Genomic DNA, 20,796 nt, shown 5'->3' with positions numbered 1-20,796 from the left:
CAGAGCGGGGTCAGTGGATGCTGAGGTGCATAGTGTGCATAGAGAGCTTCATGAAAGGGGTTTCCATGGCCGAGCAGCTGCATTCAAGGCTTACAATGCAAAGCGCAATGCAAAGCATCAAATGCAGTGGTGTAAAGCACCGCCACTGGACTCTAGAGCAGTGGTGACGTGTTCTCTGGAACGAACAATCACGCTTCTCCATCTGGCAAGCTGATGGACGTGTCTGGTTTGGTTGCCAGGAGAACAGTACTTGTCTGACTGCATTGTGCCAAGTGTAAAGTTTGGTGGAGGGGGGATTATGGTGTAGGGTTGTTTCCCAGGAGTTGGGCTCGGCCCCTTAGTTCCAGTGAAAGGAACTCTTAATGCGTCAGCAGACCAAGAGATTTTGTACAATTTCATGCTCCCAACTTTGTGGGAACAGTTTGAGGATTGCCAACATGACTGTGCACCAGTGCACAAAGCAAGGTCCATAAAGCCATGGATGAGCGAGTTTGGTATGGAAGAACTTGACTGGCCTCAACCCGATAGAACACCTTTGGGATGAATTAGAGTGGAGACTGTGAGCCAAGCCTCCTAGTCCAACATCAGTGTCTGACCTCACAAATGCGCTTTTACAAGAACTGTCAAACATTCTTATCATATATACGAAAATTTTTACGAAAAGATTTACGAAAAAGGAGACAAAATGAAAATTCATTTAAAAATAGCCAAAGATTACCTACAATTGGCACCACTTCTCCTGAAAGGAATGGAAGACAAAATAAAGGCAAAGGATGGACACAGTAAATGAAATTTGTATACAGAATATTTCATAACTAAATTAAATAAATGAAGGGGTTTCTCTGACTTTTACAGAGTACTGTAAATGCAGAATACTGTAAAGTACTGTAAATGTATGACTCTAGAGTAATGTAAATGTATGTCAATGTGTGTGTGCGTTTTCACATATATCTGTGTGTTCTGAATGCATGCTTGTGTGTGTGTGTGTGGGTGTGTGTGTGGTTTATCTTATTTTCTGTGTCTCTTGTTCCCTTTATCTCCAATTCTCTCCATCTCCACTGGAGTAAAGACATTACACAAACGGCCTGGGGGAACAGCACTCTTGTGTGTGTGTGTGTGTGCATGTGTGCATGCATGTGTGTGTATGTGTGTATTGAACATCAATAAAGCACCGCTCTCCAGTAGCCTCATGTTACACCCTTGAGGGTTTGGCTCTCCTCAGAACAAAAACACTCATTAATTCGTTCATTCATTCATTTATTCATTCATTCATTGTTGTTTAACATGAAGAAAGTTGCTTTGCAGCTATATTGCATGCACATGCTGTAAAACCCAACACCTCATTGTAGTAACAAAACCTTGCATCTCTTGAAGAAAAAAGTAGTCTTAACTTGAATGAATTGATATAGTTGAACTTTTTTCCAAGTAATTCTGAATTATTTCTATGTATATCTATGTAACAGAATAAGCTAAAAAATAAGAGATTTGAATAAAGAAAAAACAAGTGTATAAGTGTTTCTGGCTCTGTAATGAGTGGTGCAACTCACACTTGTCCTCAAACCCAACCTAATCAAACCCAGCTAAAAGCAGTGTAGAAAAGCAAGACAGCGAGGCAACGAGTTTGGTGGAGGTTGCCACGGCAACCGGATGCACGGCCGCTGCTCAGTTACCATGACAACCCCACCGAGAAAATAAGTCTTGCAAAGATGCAGACGCACTGACAGGAAGTCAGGACCGGATTCAGACAATAACAACCACCTGTTGCTCCTGTTGGATGTGTGTGTGTATGTGTGTGATGTAGTACATTTAATTTATGGAGCTGCCAGCCCCAGCCATGTACACTACATTATTACCATTAAAACTGTTAGGAACAACAGTATTTTTTCCAGTTTTCCAATTTTCTTTGCTGTGATATATTCACCTAGTAATTACACTAATATCTCATACAATCAGAACCTTTTTTTTGTTTGAAAGTTAAACAGCTGAACATTTTCTTGGCTAGAGGTAAATCCTAGGGTTGGGATGTAATACAATACAAGTACTGGGAATACATATTCAGAATACAGAAATTCAATATCATTACATAATTTCAACATATTTCACAAGTTACTTTTTGTAAGGCAGTATTTGAAATGAGATTACTTTTTACATTTTATAGGATAACACTAAATGAAGAAAAATCATACATCATCTTTAAAACAAACAATATCATTGCTGTTTTTAATTATTCTTAAGTCTGTCCATGGTATGTAATGGTGTAATCTAAAAAAAAGGCTTCTTTACATACACTGAAGTTGTGGCTAAAGCCTCAACAGACTTTCAATTCAAAGTGATCGATTTATTTATCTCAGTGTTAAAGAGCATTGTTAAAGCCTGAATAGACTGATAAATCAATATAATCATAAGTTATTTATCATAGTGTTACTCAGCTCTTTTAAAACCTGAGTAGACTGATAAATCAATGTGATGATCAGTTATTTACCTCAGTGTTAATGAGCTCTGCTAAAGTCTGAGTAGACTGATAAGTCAGTGTAATGATCATTTATTTATTTCAGTGTTAATGAGTTCTACTAAAGCCGGAGTGCACTGATAAATCAATGTTGTGATCAGTTATTTATCTTAGTGTTTAAAAGCTCTTTTAAAGCCTGAGTAGACTGATTAATCAATGTAATGATCAGTTGATTGTTGTTTCTAAGCTCTGTTAAGCCTGAGTAGGATGATAAATCAATGTGATCTGTTATAAATCTCACTGTCAACATTTTTAAGGCATGATCGAGCTGAACAGTCTCCTCAATAGTGGATATGTTCACAAGTTAAATGGTTAACATCATTGTTGTACTTGACTCGTACATGTATATCTTAGCAGGTTATGTATATGCTATTAACTGAAAATCACACAGATATCCACTTTACAATCAAATTGGCAAGATCTAGTTCTGAGCTGCAAGAGAACTGCACTGCAGTAAAGACTGCAGGGAAGACATGTAATTTGGAAATTACCAACATTAAGATTTCCAGTTCAACCAGTTTTGTTTTTCTTAAGCTAAAAAATTCATATTTGACTTTTAGTTGAGTTGCAAGTCAGCCATTAAAATATTATTATAGTATTCATCTTGCCAGTAAGATTAAACACCACATAGGATTGTAATAAATACAAATAAACACAAGGACTCTTCTCCCTTCTCCAATACTGTTCCAGGTATCCTTATGACAGCAACATTATATAGGCACTAATTCAATAGGCACCAACTCACTTACTGCTGCACAGCTGTGTGAAAAAGACAGAATCACATACAAACTGCTGAAGCCAAAAAGCAAATGAATATGTATGAACTAATTATCAGCCTACTCTAAATTTGGAAACAGCATGCCAAAAACCCATATGTTCACTTTCTACAGCTTCAACTGACTGTACGCCAGTATCTAACACTGGATAATCGCACGTCCTGTAGGTTTTCATCCATGACCAGTGTGTTTAGTTGGGAGGTGTCAGACCACCATAGTAGTGGAGGTGTGATGTGTGCATTTATCAGCGAGGTGTTAGTATAGTGTAAAAGCAGCAGTGAGGATTGCAGTAGGAGTGGTTGTGGTATTTTGGATGCACATATTTACTATCCAAGAAGTACAGTACCTACTGATCAGTCACACAGAACCGTGGTAAGAATGAGTAATCAAAAAAATATTGGACAAGAGTTGGGCTGTATTTAAAACAGCAGTAGGGCATTAATTTTTTTATTATGTACAGTAGTCAGTGGTTTTGGACACTGCCTTAGTGTATCGGTGATAGAATAGCGTATATATTTGTATTGTGTTTTAAATCATATTTATTACTAGGATCACACACTGTGCCTTTCCAAAACAGGCTGAAACACTGCTTATAACTTCAGTTTGAACTGGTGGAGCTAAGCTGTTGTTGGTTGTATAGGTGGATGTTTATAAAAGTGAAATCACAAAAACTTTTAGTTCAGCTGGTGGAAGTGCTGCAGTCAAGTCGTCAAGTATTACATACTAAAGCTTAAAATTCAGTAACTACACTTGTAACAAAAGCTTAAGGTGCACAACTAGACCCTAAAACCACTTTTGTACCTTTAAGGGGACAGTTACATTGTTTGTACCTTGATGATTGAAAAATGTACCTGCACAGAACCTTCATTTATAACAGTGTACAGGGATTTCAATACAAACTAGCTGAGCAATTCTTAGTTTATAGAGATATGTAATAAAACTTTGGGCTGGCCATTTTGGGTTTAAAGGTAATAACAGGAAGCTTACCCCTACCGACCACCCTTTGCTTCAGTAAAAGCCTCTGATTGTATGATTTTAGACTAGATGTTGTAACATTGCTTTAGGGATTTGCATTCAGCCACAAGAGCACAAGTGAGATAAGGCACCAATGTTAGATGATTTGCTCTGGATCACAAACTTCATTCAAACTCATCAAGGTATGGAGTTCTGTTTTCACTGTAGAGAACATATTTTCACTGCTACACAGCTCAGTGCTGGGGGGCTGTATAACCATTCGTAGCTCTAGGCAGGGTTTTATGCGGATTACACAAGCTATGTGTGTGAACAATGGAACTCCACTGACAGCAATGGGTGGATGCTAAAGCTACTGAATTCACTCATTATGAGTGCTAACCAATAGAAGAGCTTGTTCAAACGTATCTACCTAGATACCATGGAGAAAAAAACTATTCCTGATTGACCAATTTTCCTGAGTATTTCAGGAATTTAACTCTTTTGTATTTATCCAGGAAACTTTGTTTTTCAGCTGGAGTTATAATGTGCCATTGCAGTACTGGACAAACTGAAGCTGATGTGTTTTCAGAAGGTGCTACAGAAGGTATTTCAAGTGACCTGTTGCTTCTGGATGTAAGTGGGTTATTGTAATAGTTCCATTAGGTATAGCTGGGAGAGTACCAGAAGGAATGTGAACCCTACCGATGCAGTAGCAGAGGATGATGGACAATAGGATGGACACTGCGACAGCGCTGAGGGCCGTGCACCTCCACGAGCAGTACTTGGACGACTTCTTGAACTTGAAGGCGCTGCGGGAGAGTGTGTTGCGGGGCAGTGGCCGCGTGGGGGGCGAATACACTCCCCCTGTTGCCATGGTGTAGCCCGGAGTTGCCGTGCTGAACAGAGGGGTTGTTCCTGTGCCTGTCTTAAAGAGGAAGTGCCTGAGAGAGTGAAAGAGAGAGAGATAGAAAGACAATGAGAGATATATAGCTATTGAACTATATATATATATATATATATATATATATATATAGTTGCGTTCTGCCTTGCACATTACACATTAGTTTCACAGTAGCTGTTACTGAAAAATAAACCTGGATTACACTTAACTGCAATATGATCTGTTAGGTCTGCAAGCTACTAATTAGAAATTTGAACCTAAATGTAGTGAATGGATGCTAACTGCCACCAGTTGAGATTATGCTATCTGATGTTTGCTTTCATTCATTGTTAACAACATTAGCATTTTAACTTCATTTATTTCTAAAATGCTCATTTAGCAGCTATATAATTAATTAATTATAAGTAAATGTACAGAAATATATATGCTTCATTACATAAAGTAAAATGTATGTCTCAAACTGTAAAGTTAAGGGAAATTCCATAATTTTTTTTCCAAAACTTTAATTCTGTTTAATTCAATTTGTCATTCAGAGTTTTTTCATGTGAAGTTGTACACAAGGATGTTCTGAATCCTTGACCGTAGTTCACAACATGCTGTAAATGTTTAGGTAAAATGTAAATGTTTGCCAAACTATTGGAAAACAGTGTCTCGGGCATCAGGGCATCCTGTGAGGGAGCTTTAAGAGGCATTTAACACTTCAGATGTCTGGATCCTATCATCATCAACAATTCTGAAAGGTTCACATCAAACCATTAAAAAGACTTTAAATATGTGAAATTCCCCTTGAAGCTTCGTATATCTAAGTAATAACAGTGTCAAAATGAAATGCCATTTGAAATTGATCTGTCAAGGAGAATACTGTGCAAGAAAGACAGCAAAAATCAGCACCTCTCTTCTTTGCAATGACATTCTCACCTACTGTGTTCATTCTGTGTCAAAATAGTTGAAAAAATTGTGTGAGACTTCTTATAGTACTTTGAATCTTGGTGTAAAAAGACAGCTGTGAGGTAAAAGTGGTAGGTCACTCAGATCATAAAGTTGTCATAACTGTCATAGAGCTCCTTTAAACCAAACATTTTCCAATGCTTTCAGAAAAATCTGTGAATCCTTGAATCTCAGTTTTTAGGGCAGATGCACAGTTAAGCAACAAATTTCAATTCTAAAAGCAGCAACGAGACAGCAATTCAAACTGTGATAGCAACTTACACTGAGCATCAAATTCAAATCCAGTTAGTGACCTTACTGAACAAGCTTTTCAGTAAACATTTTAATAAACAACACTAGAGAGATGGAGAGAAGAAAAGAAGAACAGATGCAGTTGGAGGGGTGGGGGTGGTAAGTGAGATGAGAGAAAAAAGAAAGCAAGAAAAAGGAAGAGGAAGAATGAAAGAGAAAAACCTGAAAGAGATACAGAAAGGGAAGTGAGGAAGAGAGAAAGGGAGAAAGACGCAGAGCAGGAGATGGAGGAGAAGAAAGACAGAGCAGGGGTAAGTAAAAAAGAGACAGACATTTATGCTCTGTATTGAGATAATACAGAAAAAGAGACAGAGAGAGAGAGATAGAGAGAGAGAGAGAGAGAGAGAGAGAGAGAAAGAGAAAGGAAAAAGGAGAAAGAGAGTGGGGGTTAGGTAAGAGACAAAGTCACACTCTGTATTGAGATAACAGAGACAGAGAGAAGCAGAAAGGATGGGGAGAAAGAGTGCTAGGGAAGGAAGAAAGACAGAAAGAGATGGGGAGAAAGAGAGAAGGAGAGTGGGAAAGAGAGAGGTGTGCTCTATACTGAGACAACAGTTGTTGCTATCTTTATGCAAGCCAAGGCTTACTAATCTAGCCAACCGTAGTGATAATGCTGTGGCCCGAGTTTCTTCATGCCCGAGTAATAATACACTCCAAAATGTAATCTTATTACACCAGAATATCAATTAAGGTGTGGATAAAATTAAAGAATTAAAAACATTTTAATGTGTGCCAAATTGATTTATGGAGAAACGGCAAATTAATTTGCGTAAGAGCGGATTTTCCTAACACCTGTAATCATTCATAACCTTATCTTGGCTCTGCAAGCTTCCACAGGTAGCAAGTGCCAATCAATCATATCTCTAAAGCCCTGTTGGAACTGGATTAGTTTAACTAGACAAGGCTGTGTAATGTAACGTGGGATTTGATTTGCCAATTGGCTTGGGATAATGTATTGGTATAATTGTGCAAAATTTCCACAGAGAGCCCAGATTTAAAGGCTTGCATTGCAACACACTCAGTAACAGTAACACCACCCCAGATATGCCAGATCTCTGTTAGCAGATGCATATTCATTTACTGATATGTGTATATCATGTAAAACATACCACCTTCATTTGAAAAAAGTGTTTTTTATTATAGATCAGCTGTTATTCTTTTCAAATATTTTAAAATATTTGTTCTATATAAAACAGTTACAAATGGACATGTAAAATATACACCATTTCAGGATGTGTGTGTGTGTGTGTGTGTGTGTGTGTGTGTGAGATTACCGATCAGGCATAACATTATGACCACCTCCTTATTTTATATGCTTATTGTCCATTTTATCAGCTCCAATTACTATATAGGTGGCTGGGATAGTTTAGTGGTTAACACTTCTGCCTTCTACGCTGTACACTGGGGTTCAATCCCCCACCAGGGTAAGCACCCTACATTATACCAATAAGTCCTTGGGCAAGACTCCTAACACCACCTTGGCTTATTTGTGTAAAATGATCAAATTGTAAGTTGCTCTGGATAAGAGCATCTGCTAAAATGCCACGAATATATAGGTGCACTTTATAGCTCTACAATTAGACTGTAGTCCATTTGTTTCTCTGCATACTTTTTTAGCCCCCTTTTACCCTGTTCTTCAGTGGACCCCCATGGACCCTCACAGAGCAGGTACTATTCGGTGATGGCTCATTCTCAGCACTGCAGTAACACTGATGTGGTGGTGGTGTGTGTTGCACTGGTATGAGTGGATCAGATACAGCAGTGCTGCTGGAGTTTTTAAACACCTCTGTATCACTGCTGGACTGAGAATAGCCCACCAACCAAAAATATCCACCTAATGGCATCCTGTGGGCAGCATCCTGTGACCACTGATGAAGGACTAGAGGAGGACCAACACAAACTGTGCAGCAACAGATGACCTACAAAGTGCTCGTATATAGTAATTGGAGCTGATAAAATGGGGTTTAGTGATTTAAAACCATCAGCTGTATGGAGAGGGGTTGGGGCGAGCCAGAGATTGAGATGTGTAAATGAGGCAGGGGGTCTCTACAGGGCAAATTTTGGGTAGTTTTTTGGCTCAGTGTTGAGCTTGGCATCAGCAGCTAGCACTGTGGAAAGACTGGTGGGCACGTACCCGTCTCCATAGCTGCCCTCCTGGCCCATGGGAGGATACACATCCATCTCTATCAGGCGCTCATGCCCGTTTTGGAGAACTGCTTGCTTTGTTAATTTTCTACATTAGGGAGATGGGAGATATGAGAAACAATTAGCAGAAGAAGAAGAAGAAGAAGGAGGAGGAGGAGGCTGTCAGAACTTTGGGTTGTGATGAGATTGTCACGCTAGGTCTAATTATGATTTTGGCAGAACAAACTTGGGAATATAAAAGATTCCAGATATCACTCTGTCATGGAAACACGATCCCACACGCAAGGGAAATGCACACATATCGAGGAGACCACACACAAGAGCAAACACATTATCCTTCAAATGTGTATATCATTTCCACATAAAAAAAAACATATTACAACAAGACAAATACTGTCAAAGTCAACAAACAGAAAGTAATTTTTTTTACTTTCTGTTTCAGGACAAGGAAAAAAACATATATTACTTCTAATATATGTTCATGTAAAGAGGTTTCACTTCAGGTATTTTTGGCCATTTCTATTGGCTGATTCATCATGAAATGGCCATATAATGCAAATAACAGCTAGAGTTTTCAAATGGTATATATATAAATATAAAAAAAAAGATTTTGATCTGACACTGATGACATGCTGACTGTGTACACTAATATACTGTATTTGATTGGCTATAATTAGCCAATTTGGGCTATAATTAAGCACATACAACATTTTTTTTTTAAATGTGTAGTTTTGTGTGTGGTCAGCAAATTCCTCTCAGTTTTACTACTTTGGAAATCTTCATCTTTGTCTGTTTGTCTGATGTGTGCTCATGTGCGAGTGTGTGGGTGTGTATGGATAAATATGGTTTTAATTACAGCCTGTCTTAGTGTGTAACCTCGGAAGAGACGTAATCCCCGTAATCAAAAGCGAAGAGATGATGTGGAGTTCCGTTTTTTAATTTCTCCCTGAAGTTTCTCCTTCATTTCCTCTTTCATTTTTTCCTTTTTTTTCCTCTGATAAGATTCCAAGATCAGTGCAAAACATCAGTTCCCAGAACAAATTACTCTTTTCTGACCTTATAACCCTGGCACTGTGATATCACTTTGTCCTTAAATCTACCCAAAGGTGGGTAGTAACTACTTAAATTCACACAGTTCTATGTAGTTTAGAAAAAAATTGATCGATCTGTACTTTCTAGAATGCTTTCAAATGATGACACTTAGAAAGCAAAGTGGTGTGTTCATCTTTCTTCATAAATGAAATATGTTATATTAACTGAAATTGAGTTCATTAAGTATTTACACACATAGTAATTATGTTGAGCCAATGTACACATTTAAAAAAACTTTTTAGTGCATATTACTGAAGAAAGAAATCTACCTTGTACACATTTACATTTTAGATATTCACATTTAGCTCTTAGTTCCTTTTATTGGGTTGAATTTCACTCTGTGTTTAAATGGGGCTGGATTCACAAAGTCTTTTTAAATGACCTTCTAACTAAATACTTAAGAAAGCTGAGATAAAATTGAGTTCCTAAGCTGACAGATGATGGATGTAAAAAGAATCTCCACTGCATGTTTACAGTTTACTCAGTACTTTTGTATTTCAACTTTTTAAGGTACTGCAGTCATGATGTCAACGCAACAAGAACTTACCTGAGAACAATTTACATGAGGATAGGTTTTGGCTACTATGCACATCTCTGATTCCATCTGAATATCCCCCAAATACTTACTGACTTCACATTTTGTCAATTTAACCGTCCTCGGTCCCACCTTACATTTTTAAAAATCATTTTTCATTCATAGTTCATTGAATTAATTGGAGAATTTCTGTGGAAAATGCAGATTCTAAACGTTCAATTTGTGTGTTTTTAAATTAAAGAGATTTTGCTTACTTCATTCTGATAAAAGATCTAACTCTTGCATGTGCAGTCAGGATTTACAGAAGGAAGAACTGTCCTTTCCTTTTTGTAATGTTTCTCTAAAATGAATGTAATATGTAAGCCAGTCCTTCTATGACTTAACTACATTCCTGCATTAGCAATTTCTTTTTATTAACAGCCTGACGACGCATTTCATGCCCTTCACTTTGGCTATTCAGATTTGTATCAGCAGTCTGAAGACAGAACAGAATGGCCTAAAAGAGAGATCATATTTTAATTGATCATTCGATAATGGCGTGATGCTTTTAAGAGCCATTTTACTCACCTAATCGAAATGATTAACGCTAATTAAATTTCAGTTGCTCTCTCTGTAACACTTTTAATAGACTTTCTCTACCTACATGGTTCAAAAGGCTTGTTCAGACACTGAAATGATTAGTTTTTATCACACTTTTAATAAGACAGAGACTAAAGGAAAAAGTATACGGAACATTGGAGAATAGCCTTAAACCTCTAATTAAATGCTCTTATTAAACTTTTATAAGAAAACAATTAGCACAAACTTTTTAATAACTTAACTAAATCTATACCTTTACTATTTTGCAACATGAATGAAATGTAGTAACATAATTACCTAATTATAAAAATAATGAATTATTTTCTGTATAGACATGTTGTGGTGTGCACTTCTGTTTGTTTCAATAAAATATCTCCTCTTCAACATATGAACACAAACGTCATATAGTTTGAACGTTCAGAATCTGCACTTAGCACATAATTTGTCTGCTTGTTTCAGTGTGCTGTGAGTGCGAAGTAATTACCAAAATTGCAACAGGCTTTACTGAAGCTTTTCAGTAAGAAAATGTGACAGGAGTTTTGGTGTACTCTAGAATTATGGAGTAAAGGAAAGGTCTGGCAAAAAAATCTAATTTGCACAACTTTCCACTTACCCTAGGTATACTCAATCAGTTGAGACATATTTGTTGTCTAAATTTAGCTTCTATAGGTTAGTGCTGGAGCTACAAGGCTAATGTTGCTAACAACTGGTAGAAGGCAATAGTCATCCAAATCTTTTCTCGCAAATACAGACACAAAACGTAAACCACATCTAGGTCTCACTAAGATTGCACAGACTTCTCTGTGTGGTTTAGGCCACAGCATGACTTACTGTGAACTATAAAAATGCACAAAACTTCATAGTGTAGCTACACCACCCATTTTAGCCAGGCACTGTATTGAATTCCACATGCCTCACTGAATACGACTCCTCTTCATGTGCACACATCATGCTAGATCATATTTGTGACTTGTTATTTTATGTTTACACAATTTTAAGTTAGAACATTGAAAATGAACCATTTATAAAAAATGGAAACAACAGAAATTGATAACGCAGTGTGTAGCATCTATATGCATTTCTTGATATGCATGTACATAACCAGTAGTTGAAATGGCTGCCTGCAGTGTAGTAATATACACTGATCATTTTTATACTTCACATTAAGTCAACTGTTTCCTAAACCAGTGGTTCTCAGCCTTTTCCAACTCAAGGCCCACTTATTACTAGAAAGCATGAAGGCCCACTGGAAAACAAAACTGTCATACAACATAAAATACCAACAGACTGGTAGAAGCTACATAAGCTTGCTTTATGGCAGATGGAATGGCGCTAAATTAAGAAGAATGTTTCTGCAATGCATTTTTTGACACCAGTCAATCAAGAACAAACAAGGGAGTGATTTTGTTACTAAAGGCAAGGAGCAAAAAATTGATGAAGCTGTTTTGTACACTTTTGTTGCAGGGCTTAAATTATTATTATTTATGCTTTGAAAATATTATTTCATTGATCTCTTTTAACAAATTGTCTTTGACAGTCAACTATGGACCACTTGCTACCCCTCAGCACAGGCCTGAGGATTAAAAGAGGTTGTTTTGGGCATGGTTTGAGCAGGATGAGATATATTTGAGAGATCTATTTCCAGCAAAAACTGGATGACTATTAAACTGGGTGATTACAGATTACTGGTTATTATCATTTGTTCCTGCCTGGAGGTAAACAGTAACATAATGAAAAATCAGAAGATGTTTTACTGGGAAAAAATTATTTAATTTAATTATTCTAAATGCAAGAAAGCTTTAATCATAATTAACATGTCCATGGATATTAACTAGCATTAAAAAAGATAAAATTTGATCCATTTTTATCTCAGACTAACTTTATCACTGCAGACAATACTAAGAAGGTACTGCTCTGCAAAAGAGAAAGTGATTTGATGTTATAACATAAAAAGTTAGAAACTAGGGTGCTGTAAATCTAAGATTTTAATGATCTTCAAATTAACAGAATGTAATAGAGCATTTTCCAGTCAACTACTGGAGGTGCAAGGAAACTCAAACTTTCAAGTAAGGTTACCTCCTTATTAGGTTAAGACAAACAATCTTCAGAATGATGTGCCTTTATAATTACTGATCAGCTAAGGGTGGTTATAAAAGATACGAAAGTAACATTTGTAAGGAACATTTTAAAAAAAAGTCTGTCATGGCCATTTTTGGACGGCTGAATAGGATGTTGTTGACAGATGTGATGAGTCAGTGACAGTGCGAGTTTACTGCCCTAAATACGACAATCCCCAACATAAACACCCACCATACGCCCACTTTCTATCTCTGCTTTCATTCTCTTTCATAGATCATATAGAGTTACACTTATTGCCTCCTATCTAAAGCTTTGAGGAAAGGAGAGGAGGCCTTCAGAGAGAGATAAAAAGTGTCAATATAAATAAATCCACATTTTATAGACTAAACTATTCATTCTGGGGCTATAAACAGACGCTCTGAGGCACATAAAAATTCACATCGCGATTCAGTATCAGACGGCAAGAAGAACGAGAGAGAGGGAAAGAGAGATGCAAAAACAGAAAGAGAGAGAGTTCAAGAAAGACAGATGGAGAGACAGAGACAGTGAGGCTGAGCAGAAAAAAACAGAGTTGCATTACAAGAGAGACAGAATGAGAGAAAGTTGGCTCAAGATGGAAAGACAGAGAAAAAAAGAAAGGAGGGGAAAAAACAATGCACTGATTGTGCAGGTAAATGCAAATAGAAACTATTGTTATTCACTACAGCTCCTGTTCTCCATGCATTGTTGCTCTGAGCCTTTCCCAACATTTGAACATTTGAGAAGTTTCTTTAAAAGGCACCACTGAGCACTGGGGGACGAAAAAAAAAAAAAAAAAACAGAAACGCAGCACTCCATGTTCCTATAGGCACTAGAAAAAAAACACATTCACTCATTCAGGCATCTCACACTTGCTTTGTGTTTTGACTGTGCTGGCTGATCCTGAAAACATGCGCTACATTCAGCTAATCTCACCACAAAGAAAACATCTATCAGCTATGATCTCAAGGCTTTCAACAGCTTTCAAAGCTCTGGTTGGACTGCAATGCAGCACATGCTACATAAACGTGTTTATACGGAAAGTTCAAATTGAAAGCAAGGGGATTTAAAGAGCAGCCATGTCTGAAAGATCAATGACTGCCCTTATCATATATAGTATACTGTGTTTGTTTTTCAAGACAATTTGATTTAAAGGCTGATGCACAAATGCTTGAAATTTGGCTGTTTTTACAGTAACTCTTTCTATAAACAGGTCTAGTATAGAGCTGCTGCTGCTGCTGTTTTCTATTTCTAACAACCCACTCATTAGGCTGCTGTTCGTACTCACAGTCAGCCAAATATCTAGGACTTCCAGAAGGTCAAGAGTGAGTGTTTTTCTCACCACTTATTGTACAAAAACATGACTGACTGGTGTATTCTCATAAAGCTGCTTGAGAGAATGATAAGAGTATGTACAACTGCAAAAAAAAGGGTGGGGGGTACTGTGAAGATTCAAAAGTAGAAGATTCTTCTATTTGGATTTTCTGGTTTCATAATTCCATATGTGTTATTCCATGCTCACTCCTATTCAGTAAAAATGAGAAAAATTCTGCTATCAGAAGATATGTCTAAACTTTGGCTAGTACTGTAAATAAGAAATTGTTGGTCAGTCTTATTACAAGGAGTAAATCATTCATAACCTACAGCAATTTCACATAGACTTGTTATAGATCTATTCTACCATATCCTAATGACAGAGCAAAGATCAGGTACAAAATAATCTATGTGACTGATGTCCTGGAAGAATGAAGGCTGGAAAGCTGAAAGACACAAGAATAAAAGCGAACAACCTTCTCTGCACTCACAGAATCTGCTAATGTCTATGGTTCTAAACTTTACAGATGCTATTCATAAGCAAATTGCTTTAATTATGTTGCTATCTGAAAATGAGCAGATATCTAAGCGAGTTTTTCTAACCAGGCACAGGATCAGGATCAAACCATTTCCTTCATGTTCACCCTACATTTCTGAAATGGAGGTCAAAGACAAGGATTTGTTTAGAAGTGTACTTCTGTGGAGTGCTTCAGAGGTCACCGCTGGGTCAAAACACACAATGACTTCTACAGCAAAACTTGAAACAGAACATTCTTTCGTTCCATCATAGCTGTCGATTGCTATTCAGATAATAGCCTGACTGAAAAGAAAGGTGCAATTGCCTGCCTAAAATAAGGAGGTACCAAATCGTGACTTTTTTCCTTGACAGCTTGTGCATGGCAAGGCTCACTAAGCACTTAAGCTCCCTCTTCACTTGAAATGCAATGCACTTTCTCTGAATGAAGAAACAGTCATGTAGCACTGTGAAGAACAGGCAGGTGTCTCTGAATCTTTACAGTCTTTTTTCATTATTGCTTTAGCAGCACTAAGACAGGTGTCATCAAACACAGAACTGAAGCACACTAGGATGCTAACTGAGCCAATGTGAGTAAAAATAGACAAATGCCAATCAACATGTGCTGCAAAAAGGAGGCAAATGATATGTAATTTAAGGGAATTTTTTAATATATTCTATATTCTAGAATAAAAAGCATATTTTATAATCCTGTTCATATGGAATATTTACATCAATTGCTAGGGCATACAGTACAGTTAAGTAATATAGGCCTAATCCGAATGATGTTTTCAGCATAAATTCATATATTACAGCGCTGTGTATACTGAATAACATATTTTGAACAGTGTTTTCAACATAGAACCATAAACTACAGTTATACACTCTGTATATGAATTAACTATGGCTATGCCTAGTAATATTAAAGTTATATGTTTTAAATGGCATTTTTAGTGTAAAAATGTATAGCACCATGTTTATCGTATACCTGTGGCTATAAGTATGGCAATTGGTATGAAAATTAAAGTGATATACTTTAACAGTGTTTTCAGTAAAAAAAAAAACTGAAACTGTTTATGAACTTACCAATTATGACTATGGTTAAGGTAAATGGCATGTAAGTTAAAGTAATATGGTTTGAAAAGCATCTTCAGTTTAAAAGCATGTATTACACTACTGTTAACAGCTATGGCTACGGCTAGGACAACAGTATGAGAGTTAAAGTAATAAGCTTTGAATATTTTCAGTGTCAAAGCCATATATTACAGTACTGTCTAAATTGAACAACTATGCCTATGGCTCAGCAAAAGTAGTAGGGGCAGGTTACAGCAGAAGTAGATCCCATCGATAGTGAAATCCCAAACAAAACAACAAGCTTAATGGTTTATCCAGCAGACACAGGCTTATTGTTTGAGTTTGACATTGTTTCCAAAGGCTTATCCACCGCAATGAAATGTTTTCTTTATTTCTCTGGCCAGCGTCCCTCACACGCCCCATTTCAAATAAATCAATGTGCTTGATCGGTGTCGCACGCGGCGCAGCGTCTGCATTCATTTTCCAAAAAACCCACTGGCACATTCACGTCCCAATTCTCATCAAGATGTTTTTCATAATGTTTCTCTCTGAACTTGCCATGGAGCTGGAGCTTTGTTGATTTTAACTGCAAACTAGCTCTGCACACAAAGACCTCAGAAAGGCTAACGACTAGCAGCAAACATAGCACTTTCAACCCTATTTAACTAAAATGGTGTATAGCTGTGTGTGTGTGTGTGTGTGTGTGTGTGTGTGTGTGTGTGTGTGGATGTGTGTGTGTGTGTGTGTGTTCACTTTGAATGTTGGGCTTACAGGTACACCAAAAGTTTTGGTCAAAACATAGAAATTCCAATATGTGTATGTGTGTACTCACTGAGTGCGGTGTGTGTGTGTGTGTGTGTGTCTCCATTTCCAATGGCTACCTTTACTTTGAGCACAGGGACTTGAGCCCCCTTGTTAATAATAGATGTCTACATATTGTTTTGTCAATATAAGCCAAGGTCAGTCAAAGGATATATGACCATAGAGAGAGAGAGAGAGAGAGAGAGAGAGAGAGAGAAACAGTGAAGTGAAACAGTGAGAAAGGAAGAAGGAGAAAGCAAAAGGAGAGAAATGGAACAAGTAAGTGAGAGTAAGAGAGGCAGAGGGAAGGGATAGATAGAAAGGAATGAGAGTGAGAGAGACAGAAAGGATAGCTGGAGGGAGAAAGAGAGAAAGGTGATGTGGTAGATAGAGAGAGAAAGAAAAGAGACGAAAAGAAAATCAACAAAGTGAAAAAACTGAAAATTCTCCCAAACTGCACTTCTCCAAACACAAACAGAACAGGAAAATGACAAATTTTCTTAGTGAGGGATAAAGCATTTCCCACCACTGAGCCTTTACCAAACATCTTACTGTATTTAAGTAAAATATACTGTCTATGACCATGTTATTATTGAATATGTCTTATTTACTTATTAACTTTTTATTTCTTTTGTATTATAATTGTTATAATTATTATTATTGCTATAATTATTATCATTGTTACGGCCATTAACATAACTGTAGCTCTAATTATTTCCACAACATTTAGCTTTGAAGTTTACATGCTTTGGCACCATTGTGCTTAAGACAGTCATGCCAGTAAGGTTACTCTGAGTTGAATTAAATTGAAAAAGAGCAAGAGATAAGTGAAGAGAAAAAAAGAACAAAACAGAAGGAGGACAAAATTGTGGGAGAGAGGGAGAGTGTTCTACAGTTGCCCAGGCCACAAGGTTTCCTCTCTCCTTGTCCTCTCTGTTCTGCTCACTTTTGTGCTCATCCATCCATTTTCACTCTTTTATCATGCTTTATGTTTCTCCTTTCATTCTCTGTTCGTTCATGCTGCTCCACTGCTGTCGTTCTCACAGCGGCTCTTTTCTGTCCTGTCTGCATAACTCACATCTGCCCCCTTTATTCTCTCCATCTATCTGTCTCTTTTTCTACTCTTGTCTTTCCCTCTGTCTTTTCTTTCTATCTCTCTTCTCAGCCTTATGTCTTCGTTCTTCTCTTTCTTGCTCCTATTTCCTTCCTCTTTCTCTGTTACTCTTTCTTTCTCTCTTAATGGAATGGTGTTTTGAAAAGAGGGGAAGAATCCCTCGTTCATTATGAAGTGTCACAGTAAAAACAGGCTAGACACACACAGACATCAATATGGCGCTAAAACTCACACACACATACACTTCCCAAACACAGCCTCCCTCTTTTTTTGCAATGTGGCCCCTGTGAACCAGCCCTGCGGTCACCTAAAGGGTCAATGCTGCACTGATTTATGGGAGGAAAATACTCAGCATCCCATCTATGGGGCTGATGAGACCATTGTGTGTGTTTTATGTCTGTTATGAGCACTGGGAAACCTATGAGTCAGGCCTCTAACCATCGATTCTGATTGATGATGTAACTGATGATGTAACTGATACTGTTTGACCCTTTCAAGTTTCAGTTATCAAAGCATGTTGTAATTTTACATGAATTATTTCTCACTTGTAATGAAATAAGCAAAGGAAAGAAAGAGAAGATTCTAAACTTTGAATCAATACAGAATTTGTGTCTGAAAGTAGCAAAGAGTTTTTTAAGAATTTAATTAAGAATTAAGACGTTTTATGAGTATAATTTTAGTAGAAATAAATGATTTTTATTATGAATTAGATGAAAAGTTATTGCTGTATTTACAAAAAAAAACCTGACTCAAACCTGTTTAGACAGAATGTAACTTGAATGTATGTGTAATTCTTTATGTAACTGTATAACTCATGAAGGAAAGTGTAATTATATTTAAACTGTATATTAAAACAACATAAGCTATAACTCCCAACTTCTAAGATTTAACCCCTTGAAATTATTCAGTAAATAGTACAATTTATTTAATATCTACTATGAATTATTCACTATCCACAATAAAGTATTTACCAACTACTATGACTTACTCAGTAGCTGCTAAAATTATTCAGCATCTACTATTCAATAATTAGTATGAACTATTCTGTAACTATTATAAATTATTCTGTGCCTACTATAAATCAATTGGTAACTACTATGAAACCAATGCACAAATCCTGTAAAAAGATAAACTGACAATGGAATTAAACAGGCTCTTGATGACAGAAAACATACACTGTCATTGGCCACTTTATTTAAAAAAAACCCTCCCTTGTAGCTCTGCCCTGCTGTTGTACAATTAGATATTTCAGCTCATCTGCTGACACATATGACAACAAAGCTGCACAATCATGGATATTTTGGGTGGTCCACTCTCAACGTAGCAGTGACACTGATGTGTCTGATACACTCGCACCAGCACCACACACACTACCATGCCAGTGTCACTGATGTCTTGAGGGATAAGGGATCATCTACTCCAATAATATCTAGAAAACAGTGGCCTTGTGGGCAGAAACTGAGCGATAAACTGACTGATAAACTGCTGCATCACGTGGTTTACAGCCTTTAATTGTACCTTTTTTATAGTGGTCCTACATGATGGAGATATAGTGGACAGTTTCTAACAATGGATGGTGAGTGTACATGAGTTTTTAAAAAAACGTTTATAGGTTGCCATAAACCAGTATCATAAAATTCAAGTATTCTGTGAATGTTTTGAAGGCTCCATGGGACTTGTGGGTGATTGGCAGATTTATTTCAATAGTTTATAAATATTGCTGGAACATGGAGTGATGTTCCGAATTGAGATGAGAAGAGAAAATGACAGGCTTTGGTTTTTCATGCTTAGTGTTTTCTATATTAAATAAGCTCAAACTCATCACCACAGTCTGCAGTCTGGTCACACCACATGTACTGAGCCTTAGAGGAGCTCTTTATTCCTAAATGTTACGTAGTCCCATTTCACTCATCTTTATGTGCATCTGAACATATGAATGTGTGTATGTAAGTGTGCATACATTTGGAATCACTCATCAATTAATAGTTCTGTTATATTATTCAGTAATAACTTATAGAACAGAGTAGAAATGTCACTCTCAATACGGCTTTCACAAATATTATTGAATTATCTTCTGATCTGTTCATGATCCTGGACACATCTAACATTTCTTGGCTTTTCATAACTTCATAACAAAGTAATTGAAACCTGCGTAGATTCAGATTACTAGAATTGTTACATTTTGACTCAATTGAGAGAGTAAGAAATTAAACAATTTATTGACATCTATGATAATGGCAAATTCTTAATTAAATAATGTCTTAGATATCTACCTCCTGAAAAAAAATGGCAAAGCGTATTCAGCATTTTTTTAAAATGTGCACTTATACAGTTCTTAAGAGATGTGACTTAAGTGTCACAAAGAACAATAATTATTAATAATGCTTATATGTTCAAGTAGTACATTTAAAAATAATTCCATGTCATATAATGTAAAATACTGAAAATAACATGTTAGAAGTAAAGAAATGTGCTAACATCTATTTCTCGAAGAGAGCAGAAAAAACAAGCATCTAAATGAAGACCACGGAGCTTGTCCACAATTCTTAGCCTTTACCAAGAAGTCTTAGCACAGCATACAGATGATTCTTAAATGGCAGAGCAAGTATAAACTCAACACTTTCTCTACCAGTTAGGATGATCTCAACACAAATATCTAATTAGTTGATTAGCAATTTAGTTATGCTTATTAGTTAACAATATATTTCACACTATTCTGGACAATACAGTCAATACAATGTTTATTAGTGCTTAGCTCTTACTGTTGAGTCACATTAATTAACTAATTAATTAATTCTCACTGCTCAGAGAATTAAACCTGGCTGTTGCCATCCACACTTACATGCACTGGTTTTATCAACCCAATGGGAATCAAACAAGTTACCATACTTGCTAGTAGCAAGCAGTCCCATCTCCACACACCTGTAAGCCTTTCAGGGTGAGATACAGGTCTAGCTGCTTAATGAGAATACATTCACGCCATACTGTTTTTCAAAAAAAAAAAGTGTTTCAAGCTGTAAAAAGCAAACGACAGAGAAATCTTTGTGTGTACTTCATTTCATTTAAAGCAAGTTTATTTTACTTGCGTCAACAGCATGCTAAACGTTCTGTGATCAGCCTTTTCATATGTCACTGAAATGGCCCTTTACTAT

The 20,796-nt window shown here is 36.8% G+C and overlaps 1 protein-coding gene across 14 annotated transcripts in view; it reads right to left on the bottom strand.

Moving 5' to 3' along the window:
• Positions 1–20,796, bottom strand: part of tenm3 (teneurin transmembrane protein 3) — a 628,014-nt gene that overhangs the window by 161,936 nt on the left and 445,282 nt on the right. For 10 of the 14 annotated variants that reach the window (XM_037538774.1, XM_037538773.1, XM_037538778.1 and 7 more), the window contains 2 exons: positions 8,514–8,612; positions 4,942–5,180 (listed from right to left, as the gene is read on the bottom strand). In XM_037538774.1, coding sequence (XP_037394671.1) covers positions 4,942–5,180; positions 8,514–8,612 — 338 coding nt within the window. The remainder of the gene's footprint in view (positions 1–4,941; positions 5,181–8,513; positions 8,613–20,796) is intronic. The other 4 variants (XM_037538785.1, XM_017709061.2, XM_037538781.1 and 1 more) reach the window with 1 other exon arrangement.

The sequence above is a fragment of the Pygocentrus nattereri genome, chromosome 5 (assembly GCF_015220715.1).
Source record: "Pygocentrus nattereri isolate fPygNat1 chromosome 5, fPygNat1.pri, whole genome shotgun sequence".
In the NCBI taxonomy this organism is placed as follows: domain Eukaryota; kingdom Metazoa; phylum Chordata; class Actinopteri; order Characiformes; family Serrasalmidae; genus Pygocentrus; species Pygocentrus nattereri.
This window is presented reverse-complemented; position numbering and strand designations above follow the sequence as displayed.